This window comes from Panthera onca, chromosome C1, assembly GCF_046562875.1.
Source record: "Panthera onca isolate mPanOnc1 chromosome C1, mPanOnc1 haplotype 2, whole genome shotgun sequence".
Lineage (NCBI taxonomy): Eukaryota > Metazoa > Chordata > Mammalia > Carnivora > Felidae > Panthera > Panthera onca.
In genome coordinates, this window is record NC_138346.1 from 263,675 (window position 1) to 281,195 (window position 17,521).

At 53.3% G+C, this 17,521-nt stretch overlaps 1 protein-coding gene across 1 annotated transcript in view; it reads left to right on the plus strand.

Moving 5' to 3' along the window:
- The window catches only part of LOC132671098 (contactin-associated protein-like 4), an 80,505-nt gene extending 63,493 nt beyond the window's left edge, over positions 1-17,012 (plus strand). The window contains exons 18-24 of the mRNA XM_081796533.1: positions 3,144-3,368; positions 4,908-5,041; positions 6,347-6,434; positions 12,998-13,001; positions 13,518-13,729; positions 14,028-14,099; positions 16,837-17,012. Of these exons, the coding sequence (XP_081652659.1) occupies positions 3,144-3,368; positions 4,908-5,041; positions 6,347-6,434; positions 12,998-13,001; positions 13,518-13,729; positions 14,028-14,099; positions 16,837-17,012 (911 nt within the window). The remainder of the gene's footprint in view (positions 1-3,143; positions 3,369-4,907; positions 5,042-6,346; positions 6,435-12,997; positions 13,002-13,517; positions 13,730-14,027; positions 14,100-16,836) is intronic.
- Positions 17,013-17,521: the final 509 nt, after the last annotated feature.

The following is a 17,521-nucleotide window of genomic DNA, read 5'->3' on the forward strand; positions in this document are numbered from 1 at the left end:
AGCTTTTTGCCAATGTTTTGGGATGAGCAGAAGTTTCAATATCGGTTAAACTTTGGATTAAAAACCTTCAAGCTTGGGGTGCCTGGGTGGTTTAGTCGGTCAAGCGTCCATCTCTCGGTTTTGGCTCAGGTCATGATCTCGATGTTCATGGGTTCGAGCCCCAAGTCGGGCTCTGCACTGACAGCACAGAGCCTACCTGGGATTCTCTCTCACTTCCTCTGTCTCTGTCCCTCCCCTGCTCGTGCTCTCTCCCTCTCAAAATAAATAAATAAATAAACTTAAAAAAAAAAAAAAAAAGACCTTCAAGCCTAATTCATCAAAGATTTCTTTTACAAATTGTGACCCTTGAGTCTTATCTGAGAAATCTACGTCTGTCCAGGTTTGGAAGAAATTCTTCAATATTTTCTTTTAGAAATTTTGTAATTTTATTTCTTAGCTGTTACTTTTAAGCATATGATCTATCTAAAAATATTTTTATATATGTGTGAGACAGGATTTAACATTTAATTTTTTATATCACTTTTTGGAGTATTATTGATATGTAAAAAGATGTACATATTTAATGGATACCAACTGGAGGAGTTTTGTTTTTGTTTTTTTGTTTTTTTCTGTTTGTGTGCCTTATCCTATGGGGTGGGGGCTGGTGACATGATGTCAGTGTCTCATAGAGTGACCACGCTGGAAGGTCTCACTGCTTCAGATTCCATAGTGTGGCTTACTGTCCTGGAGCTCATAGTTAATGCCAAGGAAATAATTCAAGAGTAATGAACGATACCAGTCTCATATTTATTTTGATGTTAGATGTTATCATTGCTTTATGCATACCTTTTTCTGGAATGGGTTTTTTTAACATTTAATTTTAATTTTAAAAAACGTTCCTGGTGACATTTTTACCACTTTACTGAGATACAATTGATGTATAACTTTGTATTAGTCCAAGGTGCACAACATACTGATCTGCGTGTATACTGCAGAAAGACCACAGTGAATCCAGCTGCCCCCCCCCACCGCACGTGGTTACAGTCTTTTTCTTATAATGAGACTTCTGAAGACCTACTTTCTTTTTTTTTTCAATATATGAAATTTATTGTCAAATTGGTTTCCATACAACACCCAGTGCTCCTCCCAAAAGGTGCCCTCCTCGATACCCATCCCCCACCCTCCCCTCCCTCCCACCCCCCATCAACCCTCAGTTTGTTCTCAGTTTTTAAGAGTCTCCTATGCTTTGGCTCTCTCCCACTCTAACCTCTTTTTTTTTTCCTTCCCCTCCCCCATGGGTTTCTGTTAAGTTTCTCAGGATCCACATAAGAGTGAAACCATATGGTATCTGTCTTTCTCTGTATGGCTTATTTCACTTAGCATCACACTCTCCAGTTCCATCCACGTTGCTACAAAGGGACACATTTCGTTCTTTCTCATTGCCACGTAGTACTCCATTGTGTATATAAACCACAATTTCTTTATCCATTCATCAGTGGATGGACATTTAGGCTCTTTCCATAATTTGGCTATTGTTGAGAGTGTTGCTATAAACATTGGGGTACAAGGGCCCCTATGCATCAGTACTCCTGTATCCCTTGAGTAAATTCCTAGCAGTGCTATTGCTGGGTCATAGAGTAGGTCTATTTTTAATTTTCTGAGGAACCTCCACACTGCTTTCATGACCTGAGCCGAAGTCGGACGCTTAACCGACTGAGCCACCCAGGCGCCCCAATGTTCATTTATTTCTAAGAGAGAGACAGAGCATGAGTGGCAGAGGGGCAGAGAGAGAGGGAGACACAGAATCCGAAGCAGGCTCCAGGCTCTGAGCTGTCAGCACAAAGCCCGATGTGGGGCTTGAACTTACGACCTGTGAGATCATGCCCTGAACCGAAGTCGGAAGCTCAACCGACTGAGCCACCCAGGTGCCCCAAATTTCCAAAGTATTTTAAAGAATAAGTAATGGTGGGAAAAAATAGCGAATATTTGTATGTAAATGGAGAATGCATGTATATATATGTAACAACGCTTAACTCACACTGTATACAAATATTAACTTGAGGCAAAAAAATAAAGTAACAAAAACGTAATGTGTGATTTATATGAAATTCTAGAACACCCATCAATTTAGAGTAACAGAAAGCAAATCAGTGGTTGCCTGAGCGTGGGGCCTAAGGAAGAAACCAACTGCCGGGAAGCCCAAAGAGCAGAAGAAAATTGGAAGTGTTCTGAATATTGACTGTGGTCATTCTTTCATGGGTGCACTCGTCTCCTAAAACTCTACAAATTCTACATTTTAAATGAGTGTGTTTATCGTCCTTAGTTATCCCTCATTGTGGTATTAAAAAGGTATTTTTCCCCTCCCGTATGGCTCTGTACCCACATCCACTAAGAGCCGTCTGAAGGTCCCCGTGGAGGCAAACGTTACCTTAGAGGTTGACACCATGGGCGAGGAGGAAACAACTCTGAGGTGGTCCGGGAGTGGGTTTGTGAGACAGTGACGCAGTGGCCGTGCCAGCAGGTGTGCCCCTGCCGCAGCCGTGGAGATGCGTGGACACCCAGCGGCTACACCGCCCATGCCGCACCCCCATCCACACGCACACGAACTCGTGGAGCCTCATCTTATGTGGAATGTCAATGACACACTCTCATAAACCGACGAAGGAGGAGCTGGGACGGTTTCTGGCCTCCGCACGGCTCCCCTCTCTCAAATTCATAGCGAAACCCCCGGCACAGCTTTGCTTTTCCAGTAAAGTAAGCAACAAAATGGGCACGAGTGGACCCTTGCTGGTGGGCCTTTGGAGGGCAAGGGACCTTCCACCCCCGCCCTTCACCGCTGCTGGGCAAGACTGCTGCCTGCCGAGGAGAAGAGGCACCCTGAGCAAAACGTAGGAAGGAAAGAAGCTACCGGAGATGTCTGTGCCTCGATGGCCACGTTCGACTGAGGAAGCAGCAGATGTGGTTTTAACACTCGGACTTGAGGACTTTGCTGAAGCTGCGAGTAACCGTGCTGTTCATTTCTGATGTGTGAGCGCTTGCTACGTGGTTCTCTGCTCTCCCATCTGTTGACACGTTCTGAAAATGAAAACACTTCAAATGTCCACAGGTATACCTAAAATTAGTCCTTAATCTCTCATAACTTCAAAATGTGCTTCTCATTTCAGAGATTTCTGCACACTTTGGACCTGGGTCCTCAGTGACTTACAGTTTTCATGAGTTTCATCCATTAAGTACAAACTCCAGTCCCCTCGCCGCTTCATTTCACGGGGACATGACATTAGCTGGAGAGACGATCACATTCAGCTTCCAAACAGTGCGAACCCCAAGCTTGCTGCTCTACGTGGACTCCTTCTACAAGGAATACCTTTCTGTTATCCTGGCCAAAAATGGTGAGTCTCGTTTGGGCGTTACAAACATAAACTGTAGTCGTTAGAACCGTACATATGAGGTATTCATTCAGTGGTCAAGCCTCTCAAGCTACAGACGAGGAGAAACTTGCCTACTCCGCAAATACCGTTTTGTGTCATTTTGCTTTGCTTTCCAGGACTCCAGAAATATTGTTTCAAATGTGTCATTTCAGTAATTATATTAGGAAGCTTCTAAAAAATTCAGTGATGAATTTGCAAATCTCGGGTAAACAGGAATGTCACCACTGGGAGCTCCTTCTTGGAAGTGTGATGTGTCTAGTTATATGTGGAAAACGTTTTCTCCTCCTTCCAAGCAAAGGGAAGAATTAAGGTGGGTGCTAACACAGGAAGGTCATGCCACAGTGACTGCCCACGGGGTAAACCTTGGGTCTTCCTCTGTCCGTGGGTCTGAAGTCCGGTATTTCGTATCCACTTGAAAATGAAAGGTTTACAACCATTAGCCAACAGCGATGCTTCCAGTGGACAAAGAGGGTAGGGCTTTAGGCATGCCAAATGGAAAGCCAGGGTGCTAGTTCAGTATCTGGGAAAACTTGCAAAAGGTTCTGGCTGACAGGATTTTGGCCCAGCCCCTGTGACAGGGAGAAGGCGCGGCCAAGCCGAGCCATGGGGATGTGCGGGGAACTCGTGTCACAAAGAACCATTACCGTATTCCACTCCCGCAGCCCCTCATGCATGCAGATTTTGGAAATAAGACCTCCAGGGTGTGCATAAACAAATACATTTGTCTATATGAAAACAAAATAAACAGCACTGCCAGTCATTTGAAGTATGGCCCCAGGGTCTTAACAGCCAAGGTATATACGAAGGAGGTTAAGGAGGAAATGTTAGTTGCAGGCGTAAGTTGCAAACTGCCTGAATGCAGGAGTGTTTCACTGTCACATCGGAGGGGGTGGGGCCCCGGGGGTGCACGGTGGACCCCCGGACCCCGATGAAGCGAGGGGAACGCGCTGCAGGGGCGCATCTGCTGGAGACTCACGCCCCTCTGCTCGGCAGTTACCACCTGCAGCCTCACCACCTGAACCACCTCCCAGGCCCTCGGCTCCCCAACAGCCGCTGGCGGCACAGCTGTGCCCAGGACCAGCCGCTCTCTCCTGCTAATTCCCGCCTCTCCGAATTTGGGAAATACAACCAAAGAAGGTGAAGCTAGAAACATAGAGAGGTTTCAGCGTTTCGGGAGGGCTCAGGCTCAGCATTTCTTAACGTTCTTTCTGCAAAGACGGAGTGGACCTCAGGCACTAGCATGTCTTTGAGGTGGGTGTTTTCTTTTAGGGAATTAAGAATTGTGGGGAAGGGAGGTCCTATTCACAGCTTTTATCTTGAGTTTAAAAGGGTGTGATCAGCGTGGAGAGCGGCCGGTGCTTCACATGAACTGTGCTGACTAGATTCAAGGAGTAAAATGTTGCTCCTAGGAACAACGGAATGCTAATCACTTCTCTGGAATATGGAGAGGGAGTTTCTAAAACGTTTTGTTGTTTAAAAATGTTACTTTTTCTCTTTTAGGGAGTTTGCAGATTAGGTACAAGCTAGATGTCCATCAGGACCTTGACGTTTTTAACTTTCACTTCAAAAACATGGCGGACGGGCGTCTTCACCACATGAAGATTAACAGGGAGGGAGGAGTGGTCTTTGTAGAGGTAAGCACATAGTCAGACAAACACTAATTAACACCCTAATTTCCTGGTATGTTTTGATAATGAAGCGTATAACAAAGGTCCCTTTTCCATGTTAATCTCCCATGTGATGCGGACAAGAAATACAGTCCAGGATTTTTATTTGTTTAAAAATGGGAATCTGCCAGATACAGTATAAAATTGAACTACTTAAACTTTCCCTCATTTACTTTTTTTTTTAATCTTTATTTTTGAGAGAGAGAGACAGAGAGAGACAGCATGAGCAGGGGAGGGGCAGAGAGAGAAGGAGACACAGAATCCGAGCAGGCTTCAAGCTCTGAGCTGTCAGCACGGAGCCCGACACGGGGCTCGAACCCATCAATGGCGAGATCATGACCTGAGCCGAAGTCGGATGTTTTTGTTTTTTTTTTTTGTTTTTTTTTTTGTTTTTTTAATTTTTTTTTTTTTTCAACGTTTTTTATTTATTTTTGGGACAGAGAGAGACAGAGCATGAACGGGGGAGGGGCAGAGAGAGAGGGAGACACAGAATCGGAAACAGGCTCCAGGCTCCGAGCCATCAGCCCAGAGCCCGACGCGGGGCTCGAACTCACGGACCGCGAGATCGTGACCTGGCTGAAGTCGGACGCTTAACCGACTGCGCCACCCAGGCGCCCCCGAAGTCGGATGTTTAACTGACTGAGCCACCCACGTGCCCCAATCCCTCATTTACTTTAACTGACTTACTATGAAATGTTGTCTGTGCTGTCATGGTGATTACAGGTGGAATTTTTGTAAATGATTCTCCAGGGAGAATCCATAAGAGTACAAATGTCAGGACAATTTAAGGATATGACTTATATAAAATACAATCGTGGTTAAGACTTGCATCACTAACAAAATAGGCCCGAGTCATGGTAGAGTAGGTGAAGTTATGCACTGTCAGCACTTTGGCGGGTTTGCTCTCTGCCTGGAGGACGCTCCTTTGGCTTCTGCTCCTTAGGTTTCATTTGGGAAAAGTAAAGGTAAAAGCTGTGGACTTGTGCATCTTTTTGTGTGTTCTGCCAAGTACAGATCATTCATGTGTGTCAGGAGGCACTAAGGACCGTGCAGAGCCAGAGGGCAGGGGCTGGGTGCGGGCAGAGGGGGTCGGGAAGTTGTCATGAACTAAGGCTCCCCGTGGGTCGACGAGCTTCTCAGCCTGCGGTCCTGCCATCAGGCGTGGCGCTCCATCCCTTCCTGTGGGTCGTTGCCATTTCACACCCTCCCTTCGCTTACCGCCGCGTCCCTGGCAGCTGACAAATGTGTTGGTGTCTGCTTCTCGTGGGGCAGGTGGACCAGAAAGCCCGGAGCCCGGTGACCCTGTCCTCCGGCACAGAATTCAACGCCATCAAGTCCCTCGTACTGGGCAAGATCTCAGGTAAGTGTCCCCCACCGGTGCCCCTAACACAACGGTCTATGTTCAGTAGACCGTTCATGCCGATCAAGGCGGAAACCTGCCGAGGTGTCGGTGCGCCCATAATCCTGCGAACGCTCTTCCCACGGACAGGCACGTGCACACCACACCACGGAGCCCTGGGCCCCCGCTCTGCCGTTGGCACGAGGGCTGCACGAGTCTCTGACCTCAAAGAACCGGGTGCAGACACGCGGGGCTCACACATTACAGACTGACAGCTGCAGACCCAGAAAGCCACCCGGGCGGCACGGGAGGGGCAGTTGCTCCTGCCAGGCAACCCCGCCCGCGAGGGCAGTTTCCCGCAGGACCCCCTCTCTTGGGCCACAGCCTGGGCGTCAGTGCAGAGCGGGGGCATCTCGGGGTCGTGGGCCCGCTTTCGTTCCCCCCTCGTCCCCAAGTACTGAAGTGAAAGCAGGAGGTCTTAGGAGGGCCTTTCGGTTACAAACAGACTGTAGACATCATGGGCTCCAGGCCTTACTTTGGGGAGAGCGCTCTCGAGGTTTGCTTCCTGTCACTGGGATATTTATCCAAGGGGATGACTTTTTAATCTCTCCCTTTGTTGTATCTGTATTCCTGGGGCTTTCACATTTTCCGCGAACGAAAGCTCAACATCCTGAGCATGCACGGGTACACACGGGCGGACGGTAGAAATATAAATCTCAGGAAAAGCTGGGTTTTTAACTCGGTGTTAATGTGTTTTCAAACACAGTCGGTGTTGGGCCTTAAAAGTACACGTTCCCATTATTCAGTCAACGCGGAAAATGTTGTGACTTGTAATGTCCTACCCGGTTCTTTCACTGAATAGAAGAAAAATAATATATCAAAAGTGCTACTGATATATTTCAAGTTTAATTGAAAATTCAAACTGGGCTTGATAGATCGATAGGTAGAGCCTGCTTGGATATTTCATACAAGTTATTTTTCAGTTAAACTTGAGATACATGAGAAAGCAAATTTTATAAAAATGCACATATACTTTATACATACCTATAAAACTGACTTTGAAGGTAAACCTGTGATAGCAAAGTTGATTAAAATGGGCACTGGTTACACCACTGATGCCGACTGGCTGTGAGCTCAGCTGCGTCCACACCCAGGGAACACGAACGGGGCTCCCGTGGGAGAACACGGCAGCCACAGGAGAGTCACTGTTTTTCATCCCAAACCCACAGTCTGAGATCCCGACTACCTCAGGGTGTCCCGGGCGGTCAGCACACATCAAGGCCCGTGCCCTGGGGTGGCTCCGCCCTGGCGGGAGGGGTCGTGTACGGAAAGTGTGGAGGGCAGCATACACTCTGCAGAGGAAGTGACATGTGGACAAACCCTGAGGAAGGGAGGCTCACCCGTAGCTTCGGGCAGGACACGACAGAGCAGTGGGCTCCAGGAACAGGGCGGGAGTACAGCCACATAGGCGTGTGGGTACCACAGTCCCAGGACTGACTTTATCCCAAGAAATGTGGCCTCTGCTGAGCGCTCGGTCTCCCAGCTGGGCAAGGGAGACAGGCCTGTGGAGGTGCCATCTGGTCCCTACACAGGGCACAGGGGTGGGGGGAGGTGGGGGGAGGTGCAGGGAAGCAGGGGGAGAGGTAGGGGGAGGCGGGGGGAAGGGTAGGGGGGAGGCAGGGTGACCCCCAGAAGTGGGTCCAGGTGAGGCCCAGCTCTGTGCCTGCTGGGCCTGGGGTGTCCACCGGATGCCGGCTCCTAAGCCAGGTCTCGAGTGTGGTGAGGTCGGGTGGGGACACGTGGTCGCTGGTGGCGATGCGGGTCCTTTGCCACAGAGCTCGGAGGCGAGACTGGGTGGTGCATCTTCAGCACATGTGGACTTTTGTTTTCTCCCTAAAACAGTATGTGTGTTACTCCATGTTTAAAGCCATGGTACAGGTTTGTTTTTGATCCTAAGCAACCGAAACCCCCTGGAGTGCCCCAGCCTCTCCTGCTCACAAGCCGGGCCATCTGGACAAGGGGGACCCCGGCAAAACGGAGGTGGAGGGGAGCCTGTGCCGTCAGAGAAACCGAGTCAGGCAGGCCCGACCCTGACTCTCTTACGCTCTTCCCTCTGCCCCCGTGGGTGTTTACAGTTTGCGCCGGAACAAAGTGAGCCGTGGATAATCCCTGACATGTCCAGGTTGAGACCTTGGGCCCGCTTCCTTTTCGTTGGATTGCTGCTTTCCAGGCTCGGAGGTCAGGAGGCTTTCCCAGTGAGTCAGGCCATCATTCGTGGAGAGAACGCGTGTTGACAAAGTGCTTCTGTTCCGTAAATTACAGCAGCTGCCATGGCAGACAGAGGATAAAAGTAACAAATTCCTGTCCTCGAAGACTCCACAGCTAAGCTCAACAGGAAATATGCACATAAATAATTTAACAAAGTTAAAACCATTAAGCAGTATTTAAAAAACCCCAACAAGAGAATGTTTTTAAAAATACACCTTATGTTAGGGGAGCCTGGGGGGGCTCAGTCGGTTGAGCGTCTGACTTCGGTTCAGGATATGATCTCACGGTTCGTGAGTTCGAGCCCCGAGTCAGGCTCTGTGCTGACAGCTTGGAGCCTGGAGCCTGTTTCGGATTCTGTGTCTCCCCCTCTCTCTGCCCCTCCCTGCTCATGCTCTGTCCCTCTCTCTCTCTCAAAAATAAACATTAAAAAATTTTTTAAATACACCTTACGTTCAATGCAATGTTGAAGTCACTCACAAAAAGGCCGTGTGACATAACGTGCAGAGCGTTGCCTAGCAAAGCAGAGAAACGGCCCCGTCTAGGGAGTGAAGAATGCAAGTAGATAATCTGTCCCCTTCAGGGAAACGGGTAAAGGCCACAGTGGGGGACGGAGCATACTGACGCTTCCACACGAACTGTGTACCCGTCGGCACGTTATTCAGACTCTAGAAGGAAGGTTGAAGTTCAGGCCCAGCAGTAGAGTTTACAGCTGAATCAACCGGGATTCATTTACTATATGCATGAGGACATCGATTTTAACCAAGGTCTAATGACACTGTCCACGTTTTGATGGCTCTATTTTAACATTTGCCCAAAGCCCAACAAAACTTCCAGACCATTTTGCAAGCCCAAGAACACTGACCCTCATGTTGGGGTAGGGCCGTGCATGATGGGCCTCACTCCCTGAGCCAAGGACACTGCTGCGAGGGGCCCATTCCCGAGGGACACATCCAACACCGAGGTTAGAAGCCAGCATTTCTCCTGGGAGCCCGGCGTTTCCCCCCTTCCCTCCCCAGCACTCCGTGAGCATCTCCAGTGCGGATTTTAGCTGCACAGCGTCCCCCCTGGAAACCCCTTCTGGGGGTGTGTGGGGCCAGCGAGCACAGGGCACTCCAGACACAACCATCCAGCGTCCTCACTGGTAACGTGCACGTGTAACTGTTACCTCTCTGACGGCCTCAGCTGCTGACCCTGCCCTGGTCGTTCTCTCAGACACGCCGTTGTTTCAGAGTAAGATGCCTTTAAAAGTAAACGCTTTAGGGGTGCCTGGGTGGCGCAGTCGGTTAAGCGTCCGACTTCAGCCAGGTCACGATCTCGCGGTCTGTGAGTTCGAGCCCCGCGTCAGGCTCTGGGCTGATGGCTCGGAGCCTGGAGCCTGTTTCCGATTCTGTGTCTCCCTCTCTCTCTGCCCCTCCCCCGTTCATGCTCTGTCTCTCTCTGTCCCAAAAATAAATAAAAAAAACGTTGAAAAAAAAAAAAAAAAAAAAGTAAACGCTTTAGAACTCAGATTTTGTAGCTTCGACTGTGATCAAAAATGCATGCCTGATGTAGGGAAGCTTTGAAAACACCCTCCCTCAATCAGACCAGTGTAGCCTCCTGTTAAGTCGGTGACGCTGAGATTGTATAATCAGGATTCTGTCCATTCTGAGTTTTATGGGCCATAAAGCAAAGGAGCAAAAATGAGCCCAAACAAGCAAGAGACACTCTTCCAAAGCCAGGACAGTCTTCCGCTGTTAGGTTGAAGCGATAGGAAGACGTGGTCTACGGCCATCAGAGCACAGAGCGGTCGCACTCCAAGCCCAGCCACCCCAGCGAGCAGAGGGGTTTCCACGCGGCGTGTGGCCCCGTGAGAAGGTGCTGACCCTGCCTCCTCCGCCATCCGTGGGAAGACGGCGTGGAGCCTGCATCCCACAGGCCACGGACGACTCTGCCCCGTGCTGTTAGCTCGTGTGGAAGAAGCCTCGTGGGGAGGAAGCCCTAGGATGTGGAGCCCAGGAGGGCGGAGATGCCAGCCTGCCCCCACCATCTCCCAGGCTCCTCGTCCCAAATGGGAGCCCACGCTCACGTACCTGCTGGCGTGCGGCCAAGGCCCAGCTACTCGTCCTCTCTTTGCTCTGGTGACAAATCTGTAAAATGGGATAATCGGGACAGCCACATCTCTCAGAACAGGGACATGTACTTCTATGTGGTATCCAAAGTTTAACAAAGTAAAAATAGGTAGATTATTTCTAAGTTTCTTCTCAAATTTAAAATCCTATAATATAAGCAGAGCACCTGGGTGGCTCAGTCGGTTGAGTGGTCTCGGCTCAGGTCATGATGTCACGGTTCGTGAGTTCAAGCCCCACATCGGGCTCCACGCTGGCAGCTCAGAGCCTGCTGGGGATTCTCTCTCTCTGCCCCTCCCCCTCAAAGAAAATAAATAAACCTTAAGAAAAATATCCTATAATTTAAGCAATTAGCCATTAAGAGAGATAACAGACGCCAAGAGTTCTTTGAAATTGTAAGTCAGACTGTGTGCTTACAATCTCTGGAGTTTTACGGCTCCAAATACAGAAAATCAGATGCTTTCCGGACATCTCCATTTAACCGTTCATCTGTGAGGACATCGTATGTCTCAAACCCATGAAGTAGGACATACACAGAGGAAAGTGTGATATTCTCAATGCACAGCTGGGAGAATTCTGAGAACACAGTTTGACCACAAAGAGAACGTGAGCAGTGCCCAGAAACCCCGAGGTGCCGACCCAGGGCAGTGCAGACAACCCGCGCCCGCCTGCAGACCTCACGCGGGAGGGTGGCTCCGTGAGCATCCTTTCCCTTCTGCCTTGATGCCTGTGAGCTGAACCACTCGCTCCTGCCTCCTGATCATTCCTCGGCTGAGAGGTGCAGGAAGCCCAGCGAGGTGACCCCAGAGCTCCGCCGCTGGCCCCAGGTCCTCCCAGAGCACGGGGACACTCTGCACACGAGTGTCCTGTCCTGGAACCTGGTTGCTCTTCCAGACGTTTTCCTCGAGGATGTGCTCTTGGAAAGAGCAGAAGCTTTCACGGAACACACAACTCACACTAGTTGATAAGTAGGAAAAATCTACCTTAAGATCTAAGTGACTTGGCAGTGTTCATAACCTGAGATTTCAGAAATTTGAGTTTGTGTCAAGAATTTGATTCAGAGTTTGTTCTTAAAGGAGGAAGGATTTTACAATAGCAACATTTCAAACAACGCAGCCGGTCCTGAAAGTCACGGGGCAGACGAAAGGCCCGTGGCCCCACCCCCAGGCCGTAGCCCCAACTCTGGTGGGCGATCACCACCCCCCGCTCCCCCACCACCCTCCCTGGGGCCCTCCCCACCACCCCTGTGGTCCGCCTGGGCTCGGAGAGCAGACGACGCAGGACGGCCACCAGAGCCTTGCGCTGAGCCCCTCCGCATATGCATATGCTCGTACAACAGGTGTTCGCACCTGTGAAAGACACCCATTCAGGATGGGAGAAGGGTTACGCTAAAGAAAACACTCATGGTACGTCTCCAGGCATTTGTGGCACAAGACTTAGGTCACCCTGGCGAGCAGGCAGGCGGGGTGGGGACGAACCGACTCCTGGGGGAGGGAACCCAGGCCAGCACCAAGAAGCCACGGGGCCAGAACCTGCCTGCCTGCCTGCCTGCCTGCCTCCCGGGGTCGCTTGGAAAAGGCCTGGCTGTGGACCCGGGGACCCTGGGGGCCCCGACCTTGTGTCTCCAGGGACCCGGCAGGATGCATCTGAGAGCACAGCAGAGGTGCCTGAAGATCTTAGGGGTGACCCTGCCGGCCGGGGAGTTCACAGGCTGGGCAGCGTCCACACCCAAGGGGCTCAGACAGGAGAGAGAAGACAGAAACCTCCCTCCACAGTCCCTGCAAAATAGAGCTGTTCGGGGGGAGGGGCAAGGCTTCCGCCACGTGACAGGCTTAGGTGTGACTCAGAGAAGTCGTGGGGAGTCCAGCCGCAGGGTCAGTAATGACCCCAAGGACAGGACAGTCCCTGCTGATGCTGGAATTCAGGTAGAAATACACAAAACCACGGGCCAAAACCACAGAGATGACGGGGGATCCCAGGGAAGGGATGTGGAGAGAGAGCCACCTACCAACAGGAGAGCATCTCCTCGAGCTGCAGCGAAACTGTGTCCCGGGTTCAAGGGATCCCAGCGCTGGCGCGGCCTCGGTCGTGAAACACAAAGCCCACATCCACGGAGAAGCCACACGGAGAACGAGCCGCCTCCTTTTGAGCGATGCGCCAGCGCAGGTCCTGGACCCGAGGAAGCCGCGGCCCCCAGGGAAGACCGTGGAGAATAGTCCAGATCAGTGATCAATAAATCGAATGGGCGCAGACAGAGAGGGGAGGGGGCACAGCCGAGCAGGGACCCCTGGATAAGAACACACTGCTCGGAAACATGAGCTACACAGTGTTCCTTGTGCCCCTACCGCACCCCCCACCCGCGCCCCACAAATGTGCCACTAACCACACCCCCACCTGCGGCCCACAAATGTGCCACTAACACACCCCCCACCCGCGCCCCACAAATGTGCCACTAACACACCCCCCACCCGCACCCCACAAATGTGCCACTAACACACCCCCCACCCGTGGCCCACAAATGTGCCACTAACCACACCCCCCACCCGCACCCCACAAATGTGCCACTAACACACCCCCCACCCGCGCCCCACAAATGTGCCACTAACCACACCCCCCACCGCACCCCACAAATGTGCCACTAACACACCCCCCACCCGCGCCCCACAAATGTGCCACTAACCACACCCCCACCTGCGGCCCACTAACCTCACACTGTCTTACCAGAGCCCAGCAGCCACGTGGACGAGGACACCGCACAGGCCGGCGCCCGGGGCTTCTCCGGCTGCCTCTCTGCGCTGCAGTTCGAAAGCGTGGCCCCACTGAAGGCCGCACTGCATCCTGGGCATCCTGGGCGCACCTTGGTGCAGGGGCCGGTGGCCTCGTCAGAATGTGGGTCCAGACAAGGAGGTGGCAGGGCGAGGGAGCACACGCACGCGCGAGCAGGTGGGCACAGGCAGGCAGGTGGGCGTGTGTGGGCAGGTGGGCCCTCGAGGGCAGGGGTGCCCCATGGGCGGTGGGGCGAGGCAGGGGCAGGGGGCCCCGAGCCCTGGCCCTGTAACAGCAGGACCTCGGTGCTGGGTGGGCCTGCGTCCCACAGGGGCTCCTGGAGCCTCGACCTTCGGCCCTTGGCCAGTTGAGGCGTCCTCACGCAAACTGGCAATTCTCAAGTTAAAACAACACAATTTTACAAGCTGATTCCGCTGATTTTCTCATCCTGCCCACATTCCTTTCTCGCCTGCAGGACACCCCGGGGCCGTGGATGAGGGGGAACCCAGAGCCAACGGGCCCCACGGAGACTCGGCCGTGATAGGAGGTGAACTTCCTGGCTCACTCACCGCGGGAATAGGGGCAGCGTCTGCCTGACGGGAGACGATCCAGACCCTTGTGTCCCCCAGGCACCGGGTGTTTGTTCCGTCCTGGGCAGTCTTACCATTTTGATCATTATCTGATGGCGTCTTAGCCAAGCCAGCCCCCTGAGACTCCCAGTACATGTACCTGGTGGTGTCATCAAGGTGCCCATTAAGGAATTACCGTAAACATATCTAACTGTGAAACAGTCTTACGTTGCAAATGGCCAGCGGGCTGCCCAGGGCATGCACCACGTTCAAGGAAGTGGGTCCGAGTCGGCCTCTGCGTGTGGCTGTGCAGAAGGGGTTGAAAACCGGTTCATTCTCCGTCCGCCCCGTGCTGTCCTTGGGGAGCCTGGCGTGGACCGGTTTAGATTCCGTGCTGATGCACGTTCCACGGGAAGTTGTTTTTATGAAGAAAACAGGCTGACAGACAGAAGGGGGTTCACAGTTCTTAGTTAAAGAGTTAGAACCATGATTTCCAAATGAAATAGTGGCAGAAACATACCCAACGCGGACATAAAAGTCACACATTGCCAGACGTCTGACTCAGTGCCCTTGGGTCACCTGCCCCGGGGTGTCTGTCCTGCACTGACACAGGGAAGGGCTCCTGGGTGCCTCACAGACCCGGTGGCCTCTCCTGCCCCCGGGGCAGCATTGCCAGGGCACCGGCTTCACCGAGCCGCCGTCCCGGCCAGACTCCGGGCTGAGCACCACCCACGGCCAGGCATTCCCCCACCCCCCACCCTCAAGCCTAGGAAACCGTTCCCAAGGTGTGGGTCACTGGCACCTTGGATCCTTCCCGGCTCCCTGTCTTCTCCTGACTTTCCAAGTGCCCCAGGCGCCCTCCTGGCAAACAAAGACGACAGACCCGGGGTGGGACCCGGCTGTGGATGAGTGCACGTGCGGCGTCTACACGGTGCCATTCAGGGGCGAGAGGGGCTTTCACCACCACAAAAAACTGGCTTTGGAGTAGAGCAGGTAGCCAATCGTTTAAAGATCGGATATTCCGTGGGGCTGAGTTTTCAGAATTTGCTAACATGCTCTTTTCATAGTGTTCAAAGGGTGCATAATGTGCGTCTGTGTGGGGTGTGTGTCTGGGGCACCGTGTGTGACCCCGGTTTCCACCCCTTGTTGACCGTGTAGGCGCCACCCGGGTGTTTCATTTCCTGGATTTGCGCGTTAGATGGAATTTCTTCTTGCAAGGGAGTGACCAGTGGAAGACAGGAGCGTCCGTGCAGGACGGAGCAGGGTGGGCGGAGAGCAGACCCCAGCCCCCTGTGCCCCACTGTCCGAGGACGGGGGTCCCCGGGTCTGCGCTCTGTGCCCCGAAGCCTGTTCAGGTGATACCGGCTTCGCCAGGTGGTAAGACAGTCACCCCTGATGGAAACCACTCCTGCTGGGAAAGCAGCCCCGAATGAAGGGCAGACTGGAGTGTGGCTCTGAGGGGTCCCAGCCAGGATGGCGCTGACGGGGTGACTGTGCACGTACACGCAGAGCCACCTTCCTGCTTCACTGCGGAGGGTAGCAGCCTCGATGCGGGGCTCGGATCAAATCTCTCTCTCTGAAGCAACGACCTCTACTGAGGGCATTCTCCCCGCTGTTGTTTAATCCGAGGTGAAGGGGGGATGCGTGGGGGCCCACGAATGCCGAGTGCAGACGGCCACCACCGCCCCCCTGGACTCAGAGCCGCCCTCACCCCCTCCCGCCGCAGGCAAGGGCCGGCCTCTCCGGTGGCTGCGATCCCGCCCAGCTTGCCGGGGACACTGCCTGACACCGCACGTGCCCGGAACACGCGGTCCTCGTTCGGGCAGGGCTGAGTCTGCAGACCCCACGACGGTTTTACAGCCACCTTCCCGGGGCGATGTGCTGTTCCACGCGGTACCCGCACTTTCTGATATGTGATGCTCGCTTACGGAAACATCAACGACCCCCAGTGTGTGTGCCCAGTAAAGGGCACCTGTAACCCGTCCGTCCCCAGCACTCACACCTGACATCTCGTTTTCATGGGTGTGATGGCTTGAATGATCGCTTCGTTCTGGGACGCTCAGTGTTCCCCCACCTGCGATCTGCGTAGGTTTTGCGCTGAAAACCTTCCCAAAGTCACTGACTTCTCCCAACTAGAGATTTGACTAAATCCGTCTAACACACAGAAGGCTGAGGTCTGGTGTTAATCGTCCAACATTTTCAAGTGGAAATCTTGGATGACGGGTTCCATAAATTCCTGTATTCGCTACATTCCTATGACGAGTTAGGTGACACAGACCGTTCCCACACGTGCATATGTACAGCCCACATGCGGCTCTAAATGCCGTGGTCCAGGTACTTTAAGATAAGTGTTAAGCGTGTCCAGTGTAGTTTCCTTAACAAAAGTACTAAGCTCCGTGAAGGCCTGATGCAGCCTGTGCTCTAGGGTAATGTGAGCCTGTCTGCTCCCTGACGTGGTGCTCGTGGTCTGGGAGACAAGCACGTATTCCTTTCTGGACACGCCAGGTGAATCTGACCCCAACGTGACCGTATGGGGACACAGGACAGCGGCATGCACAGCTTGGTAGGAGGCCGCAACACCGCCTGGCCTCGAGGCCCCCGCAGCTGCGAGGCCCCCGGGGTCACGGGAGCGTAGAGGCCTGCGGCGGGGAGCGGGCTGGGGTACGCAACACGCCGTTCCCGCCCTGACCGCGTTCCCCTCGCCCCCCTCGCCAGGTGCCGTGGCCGTGGTCGTGTTTGTCCTGCTCTGCGTGGCTGCCGTGGCTGCCCGCCTGTACCAGCAGAGGGGCCTGTCCACGACTGCGGGGACAGAAGGACGGGAGAAGCAGGTGCCCCAGTGTGAGCTCGGCCGGCAGGATGCGGTGTGTGGAGACCAGCAGGAGGGCATCTGAGCGGGAGCCGGGCTGACCGCTCGCTCCCTGCGTCTGACGTCCTCGCTGCCGGCCTCAGTGGCCAAACATCACCTTGAACCACGGCAGGGCGCCAGGCTGGCTCTCAGGGCGCCAGGAGTCCTCTCCGATGGATTATTCCTCGGCCCCCGTTCGTGTCGCTGTGTTTAACGTCCCCACAACTCCGACGCTGTCACACCACGGTGGGTTCTGATGCCCTCGCGGGCGGGGCTGGGGTTTGAAGGTAAGCATGCCCAGGCCGTGGGCCGCGGCTCCCCGTGAGCCCTAGCTTTGCCAAGACTGAGGCTGTGGTGGGTGCCCGGTGCCCACGCCCACGGAACTGACCACGCTTGCCGAGTGCCACATCTTCTGTGAGCCGCAGCCACGTGGCCAAACACGGACGGCCTCTCTGCCTCCCTCTCCGCTGGTCCAGTCGATGCAAAGCCGTCTTCCCTATCGAGACTCGTATCTGAGGTATCCTATCGGAATGTACGAATGGGCACGCGCCTGGC